The sequence below is a fragment of the Barbatula barbatula genome (genome assembly GCF_947034865.1).
Source record: "Barbatula barbatula genome assembly, chromosome: 15".
In the NCBI taxonomy this organism is placed as follows: domain Eukaryota; kingdom Metazoa; phylum Chordata; class Actinopteri; order Cypriniformes; family Nemacheilidae; genus Barbatula; species Barbatula barbatula.
The window spans coordinates 7,684,573-7,702,227 of record NC_136778.1 but is presented as its reverse complement, the minus strand read 5'-3'; the positions used below and the strand labels follow the sequence as shown (position 1 = coordinate 7,702,227).

Below are 17,655 nucleotides of genomic sequence, written 5' to 3'. Positions count from 1 at the left end.
CTTGCAAAAAGAATAAGAGAAAGCGAGAGAGTCAAAAACGTGTTGTAGCACAGATGGTTTGCTTGATGTATGACAGGGCTTATCCATTCAACACATGCCGCGTAGAGGATGTTTTCCTAACTCTTTGTTATCGAGAAGCTCTTGTAAAAGCACGGCGAGACGACTCGAAAGAGAGGAAGCATTGGAAAAAATATGGAAGCCCTAACTGGCCCTGTCAGCTCTCTGCTGAAACATTGGAGGAAATGAAAGAGAAATCGAACCTAAAAAAAGGACTCAGGGATTGTCTAGGGCATATGTGAAGATCCCAAACTGAACTAGAGAATAAAATGAGGAAGAGAAAGTAAGAGAATGCTTTAAATAGCACTTGAAATTTACCACAGTCGGCTGCGAGATGGTGGGGAAACCAAATCAGCACACCACTGACATTATGATACTGAATAAATATTGTTTCTTTAGAGATATTCAATTGTAAAACGTATCCATGAGACTATTTTTAAAGTATTGTTAGAGTCATCGTGGCTTTGAATACAATCGTTTTTGCCCAACGCTGAAGATACAACTGGCCAGATTTGTCAATGTTTAAAACAGTTCTTCACTGTGAAATCCTGTATGTTTCATTCTGTCTGAAGTATGAATGGATCACAATATTCATTGCTTTACTGACAATAGCCTTCACTGTTGTCTCTAATCCAAGCTTGTGACCTTTCCCCCCATTTGGGCTCAGAGCTGAGAGCAGAGGGCCTATCGTAAACTTGGCCCCTAATACAAGGTTACATGCCTTTGGGAGTGAGGTTAGCCGGGTGACAGTGTTTATGGAAATTAGTAGAGGATAATAAGAGAGAGGAGAAGAAAGGAGAGCACAAAAGGGAAAAGAAAAGCAGAACACAGAAGAGGCGAGGACATGATGACATGAAGTACCACTACTTTGACTCTTCTGATTCCATTTAGACATCACATTTCATGGCAAAGCTGAAATATCAAGCCATTAACTTGGCCTTTAAACAGCCAACCAGCACAAAGATAATCACCTGTTACAGTCCGCAGGGACCCAGCACGCCAGACCGGACAGCAACCATTCCTGCTCAGACACAAAGACTCTCATTCACACCTTCTGCTCCAGACACAGCGTCATGCCAGAACCTGACTGCCAAAAACACTTGATCATATCACTGCACCTTCACCTCTGTCCCATGCGAATCAAATCTGCACAATACAATCCTCTAGAATTAACAACTAAACAAATCGCAACCTGTTCAGACCATCACAGCCTTTCCTGCACTTAAACATGGAATGCTAACCAACTCCCACAAAATACCCATTTCAAATCTTTCCATAAACTAAAGTGCTTTCCAGCCAGGAACTCATACAATGTCCCTATTTCCATTAAACTCCAGAAAAATCACAAGACCAGCAAAACTAAAGGGATGACCTACTTGGCCGACTTGACATCATTAGCTTCAGACTAGAGTCTCTGTTGACAGGCTACACCCTCTGCTATGGACTTACCACAACATCCTACGATAAAACAATCACAAAGTCAGGATAGGGAGTCATATTTTTGCTCAATGTAAGCTCTGAATCCTTCTGGATGTGCTCTATCTTGTGCTTTGATTTGTGGCTTAAGTTTTTGCTAATGAATGGAAAATAATTTTAAGGGAGTCAACAGAGGTAGTAAAAATAAGCTTGAATTGCAACAATTTAAGAAATTACACATGCTGAAGTCAGCATGGGTGTTATTCACAGACTGCAAGTAATGACAGGTATGCTTATATCCAACTTGAGGTCTTCACGGAGGACCCGTACACGTTCGGATCTATATTTTAACTGGTTAGCCGGGTCCGGGTCAGACACATTTTTTTATTTTTGCAACTTGTTTACTGACTTAACAGCAAAAAAAATCTGTGGAATTTGTGCTGATCGGGTCCAGGGACTGCCTTTCTGACCGGGTTCCGGTCTAACTTTCAAAGAATAGTCGGGTCCGCGTTGTACATTTATGGCATTTCTCAGGTCTTAACAGGTTCGGGTCCAACTTTTAAAATATTGGACGGGTCCGGATCGGGTCTGTGTAGCACAATCACAGGTCTCTTCAGTTTAGGGTCCACATTTTTGGACCCGTGAAGACCAAAGACTTTCAACCCAAGCCAATTCAGGTATAACCATTGCACCTATAAAATATACAAGTGCTCATTGTAATTTTAACTTGCTTGTTCTCAGAATAGAGGTCTAAAACCCACTACTGTATAGAAAAGACTATGTGCACATAACAATAAACGAAACAATATCCTCATTGAAATGAAGCAAAACTTTTGCAAAATTGTGATGACTATGTAAACAGCTCACAGACACAAGGGGCTGATTTAGGTGGGACTGTACAGCTGGGTTGACACAGAACAGGGTGTGGAGCCTGACACTCCAGACATAAGACCAGCAAACAGTTATAACATATAAAACTGATTAAATCGAACTGAATTGGCTTAAAATATGTGCTATGGGATGTTGTGCAGAATGACAATTCTTTGAACAAAGAGTGCTCACAACCTCACAATTATATCTAGTTTACCCTCAAAACAACAAGAGTATGTAAAACAAGACAACGTGTTAAAGGTTTTTGTTACTAATTTGATATGGCTGACAACCAGGGCTTGACATTAAGCATTGTCATGTGGTTGTCCTTTAGAGATTTGTCCGAGTACAAATATTACTTGCCCGAAGATAAAAAATGATATTTCATTTGAAGTGCTCTCCGGGGTTATGATTGGTTGAATGGTAAGGTTGAATCTGATTGGCTTAACAGGATGACTACTGCGGGAGGGACAGCACTGCCAAGAGAGTCTCAAAATACACACACACACACACATCCAAGGCGATTCACATGTGAGTGACGATTTGCACATTCACATTCCATTTAACTTTCAAAATATTTGTGCACAGTTGTACGTCTGTGAGATGTATTTAGTGTTTGTGACAATTATTTTATGAGAATATAATTTTACTTTATGCATGTAAATTTTACTTTATACATTGAGAATGTATGTATATAATTTATGCACCCGAGTTTTTAGCATGTGAAACTGGCTACGCAAGTGTACATCATGTTTTGTATGTGAATAATTAATGAGATCAAAATGGCAATATACAGAACAGCCAGATGACATATTTAAATAACAGTATTCTGTGTTCTCATCTAGTTCTATGCACTGAATGCATTGCGTCATTGATTGATGTCACACACAAACAAGCACAACCTCAAACAAAGGCAATTTACACAGACTTTCTTTGACGCTGTGCTTTTTTTGTGGGAAAGGCAATTTTTTCTAAGCACGGACCGATCCTTTAGTAGCATTTTGATTTTTTCAAATTACTTGTCCAGTTGGGCAAGTAAAATTCTCTCTCACTTTCCCACAAAAACATTTACTTGATCCCGGACAAGCGTTAATGTCGAGCCCTGACAACTAAATTTTGCATTCAGTATCTATTTTGTACAATGCAAGAGAACCCCTTCCAAATAATCCAAAAGAATAGTGGATAACCCACTGTTATCCAAATGCAGAGATTGATTGGTTCCTGCCTGAGCACAGCACCACAGCTGAGCACGACTCTCAGAATGTTTTCTTTCATTCTCTCGAAATATTCTCTCATTGGACTCTGCCAAGCCCAGCTGCATGTTATACTGAGCCCGGCGGTTTCTTAGCAACCTTGGGTGGCCCACTACCCTACATCCCCGAAAACACAGACACTTTGAGACGCAGAAAAGAAACGCAAAGTTCAGACAGAACCGCAGACAATTCATGCAGAGTCTTCATTTTTATAATAGATTAAGACAACCATTTCCTTCTTTTAGCTCATGCGTTTACAATGGCTATTCTGTACAAGAATTGATGAAAAGAAATCAAGGAATTTTGTGATTAGCTGCGCTTGTGGTTCATTGTCAATGGAAAAGAAACAGCTGCTCTGGTTTACGACCAAAACAACTGCTATTGCAATAGCAAGTAGATTAACACTTCTAGTCGCTTTACCATTTCTGATTTTTTATTCTAAATGAACCAATTCAAGAATTTGTCCTTAAAGATTTTTACTGAAAGGGTGCTTGAAAAACAAATACAGAACTTCTAGAAAACGTTCATTAATACAGAATTTCACCTGACTCGATACAATATGCGTTTCATTGCGCTAATGCCAGCCAGATTCACTCATGTCATTCATGTGACTTCAAAAGCAGAGACACACCAAGATCAATCAAATCCAGGTTCAAAGTATGTGTAATTCTTAAAGGTATAGTTCACCCAAAAGATATCATCCTTATTTAATTTAAAACCTGTATATCTTTCATGTCCATGCAGAACACAGAAGATATTTGGAAGAACGTTGGTGCCACAACAACATTGGGGTCCCATTGACTTGCATTGAATGGACACAAAACCATGGAGACATTTCTCAAAATATCTTCTATTGTGTACCACAAAATAATTTTAGTGTTTAGGTAAACTATTCCTTTGGCCGAATTTTCTACTGAGGTTTAAAACTGTGGTTTACAAACTTGTTGGTCACTCAAGAAAACTTCCAAAGCTGCACAAAAACAAGTCTGTGTAGTACACATTACACGCACAGCTGAACTCACCATGTCTATCTCTTCAGAGACTTGCCGCTTCCGTAGCTCCTCCATCCGATCGCTGACGTCACTGAAGTATGTGTTGTAGTACTCCGAGTACTCTTGTGCCAGGTCATCGATGTTACCCAGCGAGCCGTCCTGCACAAACAAGAGAAATGAGTGAGACAACACTTAACAATCTTTCATAGTTAAGAATGTCCAAAGAATTATACTTTGTAAGCAAACTTAATTTCTTCTCATTGGAAAGGCTCTCCCCGATTTACAGCCTCAGCAGCACATAGTCGGAAATGCATACTCGCGTGAGCACACCAACACACAAAAACAAACATTCGGACAAGTGGAGATGTAGGAGCATTTAATTAAAAATGGTTCACTGGCACACAATTTGACTGAGGATCGCAAGAATGGCGCCAGCCAAAAACAATTTAATACAATCATGTGCGACCACAACTGAGCACACTGTACACATCTGCTGCCACGAGTTGAAAACAGTCAAACCATAGCAGAACTAAACATCTAACCCTTAGATTCCTTCACCTATAACTCCACTTGTGACAGTCTGCATTGAGACCACAGGATTTTTATGAATTTATGAAAGCACAATCTTCAAATGATGATTTCCACACTATAGGTTAAACAGCCAAGCTGTCACACTTTATTATGCTCAAAGCTTTGTAACAAAAGTGTGCAAGTGTGTGTTGAGTAAAAGCACTCACACCCTCCCCTCACTCACCATGTGACCAGTGACCAACACTATGACTTTCTCTGACCTTTGCAGCTGTCTTGTTGTGAGTGCACACATTCAACTTTGGTGCTGCCTGGCTCTGACTTCAACATGAGCGTACGTTTGTGTGTGCGCATGTGTGTAAGGGTGGGCATACCCGATTTATCAACAAGCATGTGACACGTAACAGCAAATGACCTCAGACTGCTGCACAAGAACTTACATAAAATCAAAAGGTCCTTAACTCAAAATTTAAGATTAGCGTCATTCAATTTCTTTTGGAAACTTAATTATATCCAATAGCAACAGGTGTCATAACGTTTTGTTAATAAAAAAACGTTTTAAGTTTAAGACAATGTTTTAGGCTCGACCTTTTCTTGTGCTGAGCCTATTCCTGCTGCTACAAGATGCCCTTTAAAGTTTTGGTGAATTAAAAGTCATTCAAAGGGCTTCTTCCGGCGCAGGGCCGTGCTGACAAACACACATCCGGTCATTGTGTGTATGTACCAGGGCCTCTCATTCACACACCCACTGGTAAAAAGGTTTTGTACAGACATGCACTTAAGTAATTAGTTTTACTCTTATTGATAAGAAAGAAATGCACTTTAGATTTCTGGCTCTGTATTATGGATTAATAAACAAGTCAAGTTTACACAAAAAGACCAAAGGCAAATCTGTAACACTTGAATTGCATATAAACGCAGTGAAGGAGTCCCTACTTTGAATGTTCAGAAGTAATTTTCACAACAGTACTTTTACAATAACTCTGAATTTTAGAAATAACAAAACGGGATAAAGGGAAAAGTGTTTCTTCCTCTCCACAAAATATTTCTCAGCCGATCCTTTTCAACAAACCCCAACAGATGATCTCAGATTCCCGAGCCTCCCAACAGTGCGCTCTGAGAAATTCCAGCTTTTGCATTCCGATCTGCCGGCCTGTGGAACAGCTCCAGCTATTTGGCAAAACATGATCTGAATGTTTGAGCTTTGCTGGATGTGTAATTAAATCGTCGCAAGAAATTAAATCACAGAAATGTCTCATGTGAAATACAAAAGACACGAGACAGCCAAAGAGAGATCATTTGAAACCTACAGAGATTCACTTCTTTAAGAGACGGAAAAGAGCAGCTGTACCAAGACAAAATAAAACATTTCCAACATAAACTAAGCCACGTGTTTCATTCTGCTGCCATTAGAGAGACTTGTTCAAGCACACAGTTGGTTAGATGTTTGCTATAATGACAGGACAGATGCAGTGCAGAGCAGAGCTTTAAATGATGGTGGAAGAAAGGCCAGAACCATGATCCAAGACCATATTCCAATCTTAAAACTAGACTTATAACTTTATAGTTTTATTATATAGGAATCAAGAATAAAAGCAAGCTAAGAAACAGCATACAGATTGCCTAAAAACAAATCAAGGTACCAAGACAATGCAGCATCAATATTAACAACAACAACAACCTCTCAATTACCTAAATTATATCAATTTGAGTAAAAAGACGGCAAACACAATTCAATTAAATCGGACTTTACAATTAGCAACAAACTCATTTTTTAAATGTAGATATTTTCAATGGCAGCTTGACAAAAATCAGGTCCATTTCAAAATGTCAAGATTAGAGCCGATCTTCAGAAGTCAGCTCCATCTGTACAACACATGCCTCAAATTTGTATTATCATTCCAGACATGCCAGGCCTACGGTGAGGTAATGCTGCGAGCCCTCGTGTTTCAACCGAGTCTGCTGCTTCCAGCTGGGCATTTAATTTGATTACTGCACTAACTCAAAGCTCATGCCTCGTATGCAGAGTGACTTTGAAAGTGGAGGTGGGGGGCAAACCTTGTTTGCCTCTTGACTGAATGCTAGTTCAATGTGAGCTGATAGCTCTGAGATAAAGGCGGCAGACTGTTGTTTTGTTTAGCTGACATGAATTACTGAGTGTGCAAACAGCACCGCCCGAACTCTGCTGTCCAGCTCGAGAAACCAAACACTTCAAATCAGCAAACATATATGTACGCAACTGGAGCGCAATGGTAAACCATTTACAACTAACCAACACAGACCTCTTCAAACCTCAGAACCAAGGACTATTGTTGTCTTTTTAATGTCCTAACTCTATCAAAAATGTGGATCTGTTTGAATTACACTTTATGTTGGTTAGCCACAAAACCCTAGTTTGGGATCGGTTCTGATTTGGCTAGAGGAACACAGTGTAGTGTAATGGAGATAAGGGAAAACAAAACTCATAAGAGTCATCAATGCTTTATAAGAACAAGGTTGGTTGGAGGATCCAAATTAGTAAGAAACTGAGATATAAAATACGCAAAATATGTTCTCTGACAAGTTTACAGACTACATAAAACGTAACTTGTTTTTGTTGAAACTGTTTGAGGTGCAGTCAGACAGATACAAAACAGCCAAAGGCTGATATTGTTATAAGAATTATAACCAAGGTTTTCCAAAAATCGGTCCTGACCAACCCACGACATGGACCCAAGTCAATGTGTTTTGTAACAACATTCTTACGTGTTTTCTTTTTCAGGAAAATTTGAGTAGTGGATTGAAATGACTGGAAGACAGACAGATCACCAATGATTATGCAACCTAACATTAACCTTTTTCTGTGAAATGAGAGCATCGATTCCCATAAGCAAACCACAGAATTACACTTCCCTCAGTTGAAAACTAGTTTAAACATATTCTAATGCCGGCTTCATTGTGAAGTAAGAACTGGCAATTACTTTTCAAAGCACCCAAATCAAGGGAAACAAATTCCATTCTCAACCTATTCTATCAAGTCTAGAAATCCATTAGTGGTTCAGACATAACTTTATATTGACAGCTTGCACACTGTGACAAGTGTGTTGACATATTCCAGGGTTTAGGTTTATGAATGATATTCATTGTGAGAGTATATTGCATACCACTTCTGTTTTTGCCTCTTTTTCAAGCTTGGAATTTCTAGTCTCCGTTTACTGTAAGTGCATAGAAAGACCAGTAAATTTCTTCAATGGAAGTCCAACGAAATCATCATACACGTTTTGGACCAAGGTGAGCGAACACAGAATTTTCACCTAAAATAATATGTTTAGCTTAACCAACAGCAAACGCCACGACAAATATAAAGTGGCATCAGACAGAAGACTGCCAGTCTACATAGGTGTTCGATAACTTATTAAGAATGCTAATGGCGACAATCTTTATACATGTCCTGACACAAGTACAAATGGCTACTAATAAAACAATATCTGTAAATTGCCTTTATCTTAAGACTGAGACACATAAAACTGAACCCTGTAAATGAGTCACAGCATTTAAAGAAATGTGAGGATAGAAGTTGGTTGACATATGGATTGCAGCACCCTGGAGGGCATGCGTACATGAGCAGTATTTGACGACTAGAGGATATGGGAAAAAGGGTGGACAGAAGTTAGCTGGGGTCCTGTCGCACCCTCATTAGTGTGGCTTCCTCAGGATATCCACCGAGGCGAAGGGAGGAAGGCTGACGGAAGCCTGAGGAATAGGGAGGTGAGGTAAAGGGAGAGAGAGAATTGGAGAGCGTGTTCAATTAACTAGAACTGGAGGACGATCCAAAACAAAAACCACTGCAGGTATGAGACTCCCAAATACATTATTGACCTTAGCATTCACTCACATATGGTAGCAGGAAACTCCTTTGAGTTGCTCTCAATACCAAAAGGTTTAATTAGGTTTGGGAGGCCTTCACTGAATGAGGAAAAAGCTCTGGTTCAGAGCACAGACGGTCTGTTTCACACCCACCTGATTCAATTTCAGAGACGATTATTAAAGAAGTCTGCCTCTGGACTGTATTACATTCACAACTGGTGAGAAATGTCTGCAGAGAACAACAGGATCAGGCTCCAACAAACTGTCATCATTTACTCACCCACAAGTTGTTCCAAACATTCTTCCAAATAACTTTCTTTGTGTTAAGCAGAACATAATAACAAGATTGGAACAACTTGAGGGCGAGTAAATGACGACAGAATTTTTATTTTGGGTGAACTATCACTTTAACATCAAAGGCAACATGTCAAATATTAAAACCTTATAACATTAAAACAATCCAGACTGTCTGATGGTCAGCTTAACTGAAACCATGACGGCACATGTTTTCTCCTTGGGTAGGCTGGTCATAGTTATACATACAAATGGTAAATAAAACTGTTAACATTTCACTTCAATTCAGATTTAATTGGAAAACCTTTTCATAGTCTGCTGTGGCTACAGGCTATAAAATGACAGAGGCCTTGCAAAGACATTCGCAGTTTAAAAAAACAAAGCTACCTGTTCTTAAAACAACTGAGCAAGAGACACAGTATACAGCATTCTTCCACTATGGATGAAGACCAATAAAAAGTTCAAATGTAGAGTATGCCCACATAAAGACCAAAAACCTTACGTTCTTCTGAAGTTGCAAATTTCATTCATTGATTCATTCATTGAAAATGAGGGCATCAAAACTATTTTGGCCATTTCCCAAACTTAACTTTATATAAGTGAAAGCTAAAAGCACCTGTTAAAGCAATTTAGTTGTATTGTCGTCTTATAAGTATCAGTGGCAAATAAGCAAATCACTACAGGGGAAAATATGAGTACATGAAAACGTCTTCTTAAGAAAAAAGAGGCCAGTGACAAGATGGGTGTGCACATAATAAGAAATGTATCACTTGTGTGTGTGTGTGTGTGTGTGTGTGTGTGTGTGTTTATCCTATCTGAGAAAGTAACAACTCAACAGAAGTAACTGGGAAGGGTAATTCAATTAGGATATCTTTCTTAGGCACATGAAAGCACATGCACTTCTACAGACATCACACACACACACACACACACACACCAACTATGAAAAGACGAAGCCATTTACCCTGGAAATGGATGTCACACCTTGAAATCTTCGATCGGGGTGATTAACAACACAAAAGTCTCAGGAAATAAGGGCATTGTGCCGTTTAACCAATGTTTAATTGAAATGTAACCAGGTTGATTTGAATAACTAGGCCTGCCGGACATTATTGTGCGCAGATGATCTGATCTGCTTTCCATGAAAACACGAACACTGACCCAATACCACCGTCTGCTCCAATTAAATATGCAACAACAAAGACAAAGTAAGCCGAGAATATACATTACTAACAGCAACGATGAGCACGAAAATGTTAAAAGTGAACCGAACTGTATCATACGCAAAACAAGCGAATTTACTCGCTTATGAACCCATGTGTAAACTTCACGTGTGGGCACTTCTGACTTGTCACACCAAGCGGCTCGGTTTACCAAAACAACATTATTCACACTTTACAAGTTTGAATAACAAACCGAAGAGCATCAAAAACACGGGTTTGAAGTTTCTGTGCTGTTTTGAGGCGCATAAGTTACAGCGGAGCAGAGCGCACGTGCACCGCCGAGCCCACGGACCGTATAAAAACAAACACTTTAGTTACATACCATGTGATAAGATTCCCTGAAGATTACTAAACTTCTCTCACTGTCACTCAACGGATAAAACCGCACACCCTTAAAAGACCCTGTTTACAGTGTGCAGAAAGTTTGGTGGCGATCTCCGATTCTCCAAAGTTGCTCAGGTAGACGCTGCTGCTACAGGCTGAATTAACATGCGCCTGCCATCAAAGCGCGACCACCGCGCACATACAATGATGCGAGCTGCAATAAATTAAGCCCCTTGGCTTGAAGGACTTTTCACGGGTCGTCTTCCTGTGGCACCCCTCCCCCACTCCGAACTTACCAGCATCCCCATCACGTCCGTCCACAGCCGGGAGAAACTGTCCGACGATGCGGCACTGACCGCCTCCGGCTCCTCAGGAGAGGACACTTGATCCCCCTCCATTGTCAAACACTGATGGATTTACAGCCTCGGATTTCAAGTCGATGAGTATTATTCCAAAACCATAAAGTGTCTTAACAAAGATACTCAATTCGGATTTAATGGTTCAGTTCAATATTCCGTGGTGCGTGTTCAAAAGTTGACCCAAAGTATTGAAATGCATCATCGATGACCATTTTGCCAAATGTACGTTTTCCATTTGCATCCAACTGAGACCTGAACGCTAAAAAATGCACAACAAATTCTCAAGTCTACCGAGAAACTTCAACTCAAGTACAGACGGACAGACTGCAGCGCTTCACTTGGCACTTCGACGGTGCGAACCAAATACAACTCCCGAGAGTTCTCTATACTGTGCGATTTAAACGGACAAAATCGTTAAAAACCGCAGATAACATCAAGAACATGAAACGTCGAAGAAAACAAGTCTTCCAGAGCATCCATAACACGAACATTCGCCAACCACAGTGACGAAAACGCCCGGAGCGAATAGTTTCTGCTTGTGGAGTTCTCCAGGCCCCCCCTCTCTGGATCAATGGTTCACTCCGCCCAAACAGCACACTCGCGCCTCACTGCAACACGCTGGATCGCAGTTATCCAGAGCGACAAACTCAAACTGATCCTCAAAAAGTTCAGCAAACCTATGACGACAAACACAGACCTTTGGAAAATGCCATTGTACCTGTCTTTCCCTTCGCTCTTCCAGGAATACTTTCTCAGCTATAAACAGACACAAAGAAACAAAGCGCATTCTGTTCACAATGAATTCCAAAACAAAAGAACATGAAATATATATTTCAGAAGTATGACGTTAGGCTATACAAATACGTATGAAAACATTAAACCAATTCAAAACAAGTTTTGGGTCAACTGAAGTAGACTTGCGTTACTTTAATATAGCTATACGTTATTTCAAAAAATCATTATACATGTAAAATATTTCTTACCTTAAACTAAACCGACAAATACTTAGAATACAAATGTGCCTTCAACCACAAAACTACTTGATCGGGAACCTTACTAAACATAATTTGAACATGAGCTCATATCTGTTAAATATAACATAGGCCCCAGCATTTGGACGGTCTTGAGAAAAATGTAAAGGCACAGCGCTTAAACTCACCTCTGAGCTACTGTGTAACTTGAATAAACTAGACAACAGGAAATAATGTAATAAAAATGTGCGGTGTGAAATGCTTGTTCAAAGCACTGCCGTGCACGTTTCTCCTGTCATGCCTGTCTTTTGCAATGAAAAGGCTATACATGTCTGTTCTTTCTCTCTTTTGATTCCCAGAGACACATTTCTTAAACCAGAAACATCTGCCTAGTTTTATGACAAATGTCAAATCAGCCTTTGCCTTTATTTTTCTTTTAATTCATGTAAAGTTTTTGTTATTTATCTATATTGCTATCTTATTTGTATGCCACTTGTAAATGCTTTGGCAATGTAAATAAACATTTGCCATTTCAGTATAGCCATTTAAAACTGAAAGAGAGAAAGGTTGAAATGGACAGAGCAAGAAAGATTTCTTTCTTTTAGCACATGAGCAGAAAAACAGACATGCATGTGGCTCATAAAAGAAACATCTCAGTACTGAGGTTGATGGTTCCTTTTTTCCTGGTCAACATACAGTGTCTTGTTTCACAAGCATCAGCTGCATTACACTAATTGAAATAAACATTTCAACGGTCCGATATTCTTCGGCTTGCACAGAGAAAAGGGCTTTTAAATGTTTACTAGGAATACACAACTACAGAATCACATCTATGCGTATACAGGGAACATCACACCTTGTTCGCACAGGAATTGGATTTAGAATTGTCATGACATCATTGGTTTTATACGAGTTGTGATCCCTAAAAGTTGTCTCCCTCTTTTCTTTCTGTCTCTCCTAGACACACAAAGACAAATGCACACACTTCTTACACAAATTCACACCCAGCTCTGATGTAAGGAAGATGACTTTCACAGACTGGGTCAAAAAACAGCTGCTAAACTGAGGGAGACGCCGTGCTTACAAACCTAAACATGTAAAACACATACTCTTTTCTGTACGCTCCCTCTCTGTCACCCTCTCTCGATCTATACCGTTTTCACAACTAGCTGTTCTTTTCTCACTATGCTTACAATGACTTGAACCAAAGTCAGCAGTTTAGCAGACTAATGAATACTTATATTAAAGGCCAAGTGTATGAATATTTGCGGCTTCCAGTGGTGAGGTTTGCGAATTGCAAGCAACGTCTCACTCCCCCCCTTCCTTTCGAAGGACTTTGGTCGCTGATACAGAACTAAGATGTGGTCACGTTTTTGTTTCTTTGCCGAGGGAGTTTGTCCATTTAGGGATACTGTAAAAACAACATGGCAAATTCCATGCAAGGCAACCCGTGGTGTATGTAGATGGAAATAGCTCATTCTCAAGGTAGTAAAAACATATTACTTCCTTATGTAAGGATTTTATACACCTCTTTTTTTGCATTGGACCTTTTATTCAGACATGTTTGTACTTGACACTTGAAAATAGATACTATACTAAATTATTGCAATGACATTCGAACATCTTTAAGTGTGTAAATGCTACTTTACCTGAGCAAGATATTTGCTTAAAAAGTGGCTGCCCACCATATTGGAGGAAGGAACAACAGGAAGATCCCCTGTACCCCCTGCTACTAAGATCAAAGTGTCAAGTCAACCAATATACACTTTGTTTCCTCACTCGGTAATCAGAGTCAGAGTCCCCCCACAAAGAATAAACAGTACTGAATGGAAGCACAGAGGTAACAATCTATTGTTGCGATAGCATCCAGACTGAACCTAAAGTGTGTAAAAACCTTATTCACTTGTAATCTAAAGAGGATCCAAAGCACTTCGACACAATACTGCGGGGTTGCATGGAGCACGTATAGATCTTAAGGAGAGAAAGTCAACACAGCTGCAACGTATTCACACACAAAAACAACCAACATCAAATACATAAGAAACCAACTCTTAAAGAGCACGTAAGTCTGTCATTGTTTGCTGTGACATCATAACAAATGGTTGTTCCAGACACATTAAGCACATTTAACTGACCTGTATAACAGGGATTATCCATGTAATGAATTAAAAAGACAATGCAAACAATGATTGAATGGTATAAAACAATTCTTTAAATGCATTCAGACTACTGTGTCTCACAATGGCATCCGCCCAGAGAGAATCTGCAAACTTTATTTTTTTATATTGAGGATCTACAGATGTTTGTGGAATGGATGTAGACATGGTCAAATGTGTCAAATGGAGATTTTAGAATATAATTGAAAGTTGAATGTATTATTATATTAAAACAATTTAATAAAAAAATACATAAAGGGGTGGGGTTGTCCAGAACTTTTTGACGGTTGGGCGTTTCTGGTTTGTGAAGTTCTTTTGCTGAACTCTGCATGTGTAGATCCCATGAGAAATTTAACCTCCAGTCATTTGATTATCTATGCTGTCCATCTCGCTCTCTATTTCTCTGCACCTGTGGTGCTGGTGCAGTTGTGTAACACACAGACAGACTCTCCCTTGCAGGGCTGTGTTTGGTATTCAGCTGATCCACATGCTCTGTGCCGGATCTATTCGGGCCAGTTTGGCCTGGTTTATTGGATCTGTTTATATGGAAAATGCCAAAACACTGACCACCTGCAGCCTGAGGTTCTGCAAAATGCAAAAACATTTATTGTGTTCTTTTGCGAAGTTTATGTGCAATAATGTAACTAGTAAAAATGGGAACATTAAAGATGGGGTAACACATGTAGTTTCTGCAAATCTCATATTAATACCTATACAGTAGTATTGCATCCTTCATATCTTCGAAGAGTATTTAGTTTGATAACATTTATAAAGAGAGATACACTACAGCACGAGCACACAATACATCATCGCATTATCCCTTCGTGTTGTTTACATGATGCACGTACGCGCCAATTGCCAACAAAACACAGACATAGACTTCGTTTGACTCATGTCTGGCTTCTTTTAGCGCTGGGACTGTGTCATTTATCAGTTTTAAACAATCTACAAATCCAGCTTTATATTCACCGTTTATAAAACATTCATCACCGAAATGCAGTGAGCAAACAAACACAACTAAACATCCGTCAGCCCGAGTAAAACGGAATGAATGGGCGTACTCGGTCTCTCACGCTAGCGTGTGGGTGTGGTCTAATGCTAGGGGATGACACTTGGGTGACGCGTTACAAAACAGTAGGAGTGCTGGGGGAGTGTATCAAGCACAGAAATACTGTGTCATAGGTTCCACTCGATTTTGAACAAGTTGACCATGTTAAGTAAGAATGCATGAAAAAGTATGTTACCCCATCTTTAACTTAACCAGGTCACGAACTTTGTATGAGAGATATGTGGATGATCATTTACACTTTTAGACATGACCAAGAGCAAGAATCACTGAGGGATTGACCAACACATTTACTGCAATCTAGTATTACAACAGTCACATTCAATTAGTCATGCAAGATATTCATTCTGTACAATATTCTGTACAAAAACTGTCAGGCAGTATTCTACAGTTTTCATAGATCATTGCAAGTACACATAACACATGACATGACATCACTGGATCAGCCATACTATTTTATCTTTTAATGAAAAAATAACTTTAAAAAGAACACATTCTGTTTGGAGTGTGTTTGTATTTTTATCTGGTGGTAGTGGTAGTGGGGGCTTTAGTGGTGCTGCTCAGAAAACAGCTCCGTAAAACAAACCTGCTGTGCCCTGTTAGCTTGTTTCAGATATCGCAGCGGGATGAGAGTTTTGTTTTCTAGGGATGTTAGCTTGATCATGAAGTCTTCACGCTGATGTAGCAACAACATTAAAACAAATATGACAGACATTGCCCATGCAGCGATGAGGCCGGCAATTCGTTTTCGTTTCAAGTACCCCATGTGTTTCTTCCTTTAAAAACATTTTTCAGTTTTACGTTACCATTTCCACCATTTGATCTTATTGTTAGGAAAAGTTGGCTTTTAATGTTCAGGACATGATTTTGATTTACAAGTCACTCTGAATATACCAACTAAGTCTTGAGGACACAGTGCATCAATATTTTTATAATTTCAAAAGCATGAGGAAAATGTTATTTTCCAGTCACTCGAGTTTCAAGGAATTGTTTTCCTAAAGCACTTGGTTTTGTCATTATATCCCAAACTCGGTGTACTTCAGTGTTCTAAGGACTAAAGGGTACTGAAATGCCAGTTATCCCTCTTTGTCTGCATTGCTCAAGTAAACAACTATTAGCTGGAATGTGTTTGTTTCCGTGGTATTAGTCTGGCCAACTGATCTCAGTGTTAGTCAGGGTCTGAGCTACCAATTCACGATGCACAGTGAGACACAAATTCACATGCTCGCAATAACATCATAATAGCGTTTATGTGTGTTTGTGAGCCTGTTGGTATCTTGCACTATGCAGTGGAACATCTGCAAACATCTGCTTGCTAAATCTTTCATTGCAGGATTAATTTCTCCCTAAGGAAATTTACACAACCGTGCATAGCCACCAGTGTGCCCAATGGAATAACCGGCTTTTCATTTTTACAGAGCTGACTACTGCCCCCTGCTGGTGTTTATCAAAATCACAGGCTGAGTGTACCACTGCAGACCAGCCCAAAGAACACCAGAAAGCACAGTATTAAAGGGACAGTTCCCTTAAAAGATGGAACTATCCATTTAATAGAATTGTTGGACAGATAGCAAAATAAACATTCTGAATGACCATTAGAGATGAATTATCCTGATGGGCCATTCTACAACAAACGTGGACATTTTTTGTAAAGCCTTTGTTAACACTAGTAAAGGCAACTAACATGAACTAACAATGAACAATATAGTTTTCAGCATGCATTAATCCTGAAATGATCATGAACTACATAAAGGGTAAACTAAACAGACATCATTTATGAAAAATAAATGAAATGCAAAAGATATGCAAATATACAACGATGCCCTCAGAAATGTAACAGGGGCTGACATTACAAGCTTTACACTTCAGGTCTTCCAAAACACCAACACGAGCATCTCTGCGATAGCACTAATGTTGTACCGTATGTGTGTAAGAGTGAGATGTCTGATGCTGGTTTTCCACTGACTTCATCTTAAGGATTTTCTTACAAAGTCCAGCTTCTCACAGCTAAAAGTCACGAGAACCGCACAGGGACATTCTAGTTAATAAAGCCCTGAGACTCTTTCGTATTTCCATAAAAAACTCACAGAAGTGTGTGTCCGTCACACAAACAGCTGTTACCACATCACTACATTACACTGCAGCACAAACATCATTTCACACACTTTCCACGTTTCACTCAGCTGAGCTTTTGTTAAGTTCAATTCGGTATAAAAGGCTCCGGGGTTAAATATACAAGAGTAATAGCATGTCAGTGTGGATGCCGGTCTTGGACACGCTATGCACGCTTGCACCACACC

General features: G+C 39.6%; 1 protein-coding gene across 9 annotated transcripts in view; it reads right to left on the bottom strand.

The window, feature by feature from the left end:
• Positions 1-17,655, bottom strand: part of sash1a (SAM and SH3 domain containing 1a) — a 181,614-nt gene that overhangs the window by 31,967 nt on the left and 131,992 nt on the right. For 4 of the 9 annotated variants that reach the window (XM_079474423.1, XM_079474425.1, XM_079474426.1 and 1 more), the window contains exons 1-2: positions 11,100-11,727; positions 4,619-4,747 (exon numbers count right to left, since the gene is read on the bottom strand). In XM_079474423.1, coding sequence (XP_079330549.1) covers positions 4,619-4,747; positions 11,100-11,201 — 231 coding nt within the window. In that variant the 5' untranslated portion in view covers positions 11,202-11,727. The other 5 variants (XM_079474421.1, XM_079474422.1, XM_079474427.1 and 2 more) reach the window with 2 other exon arrangements.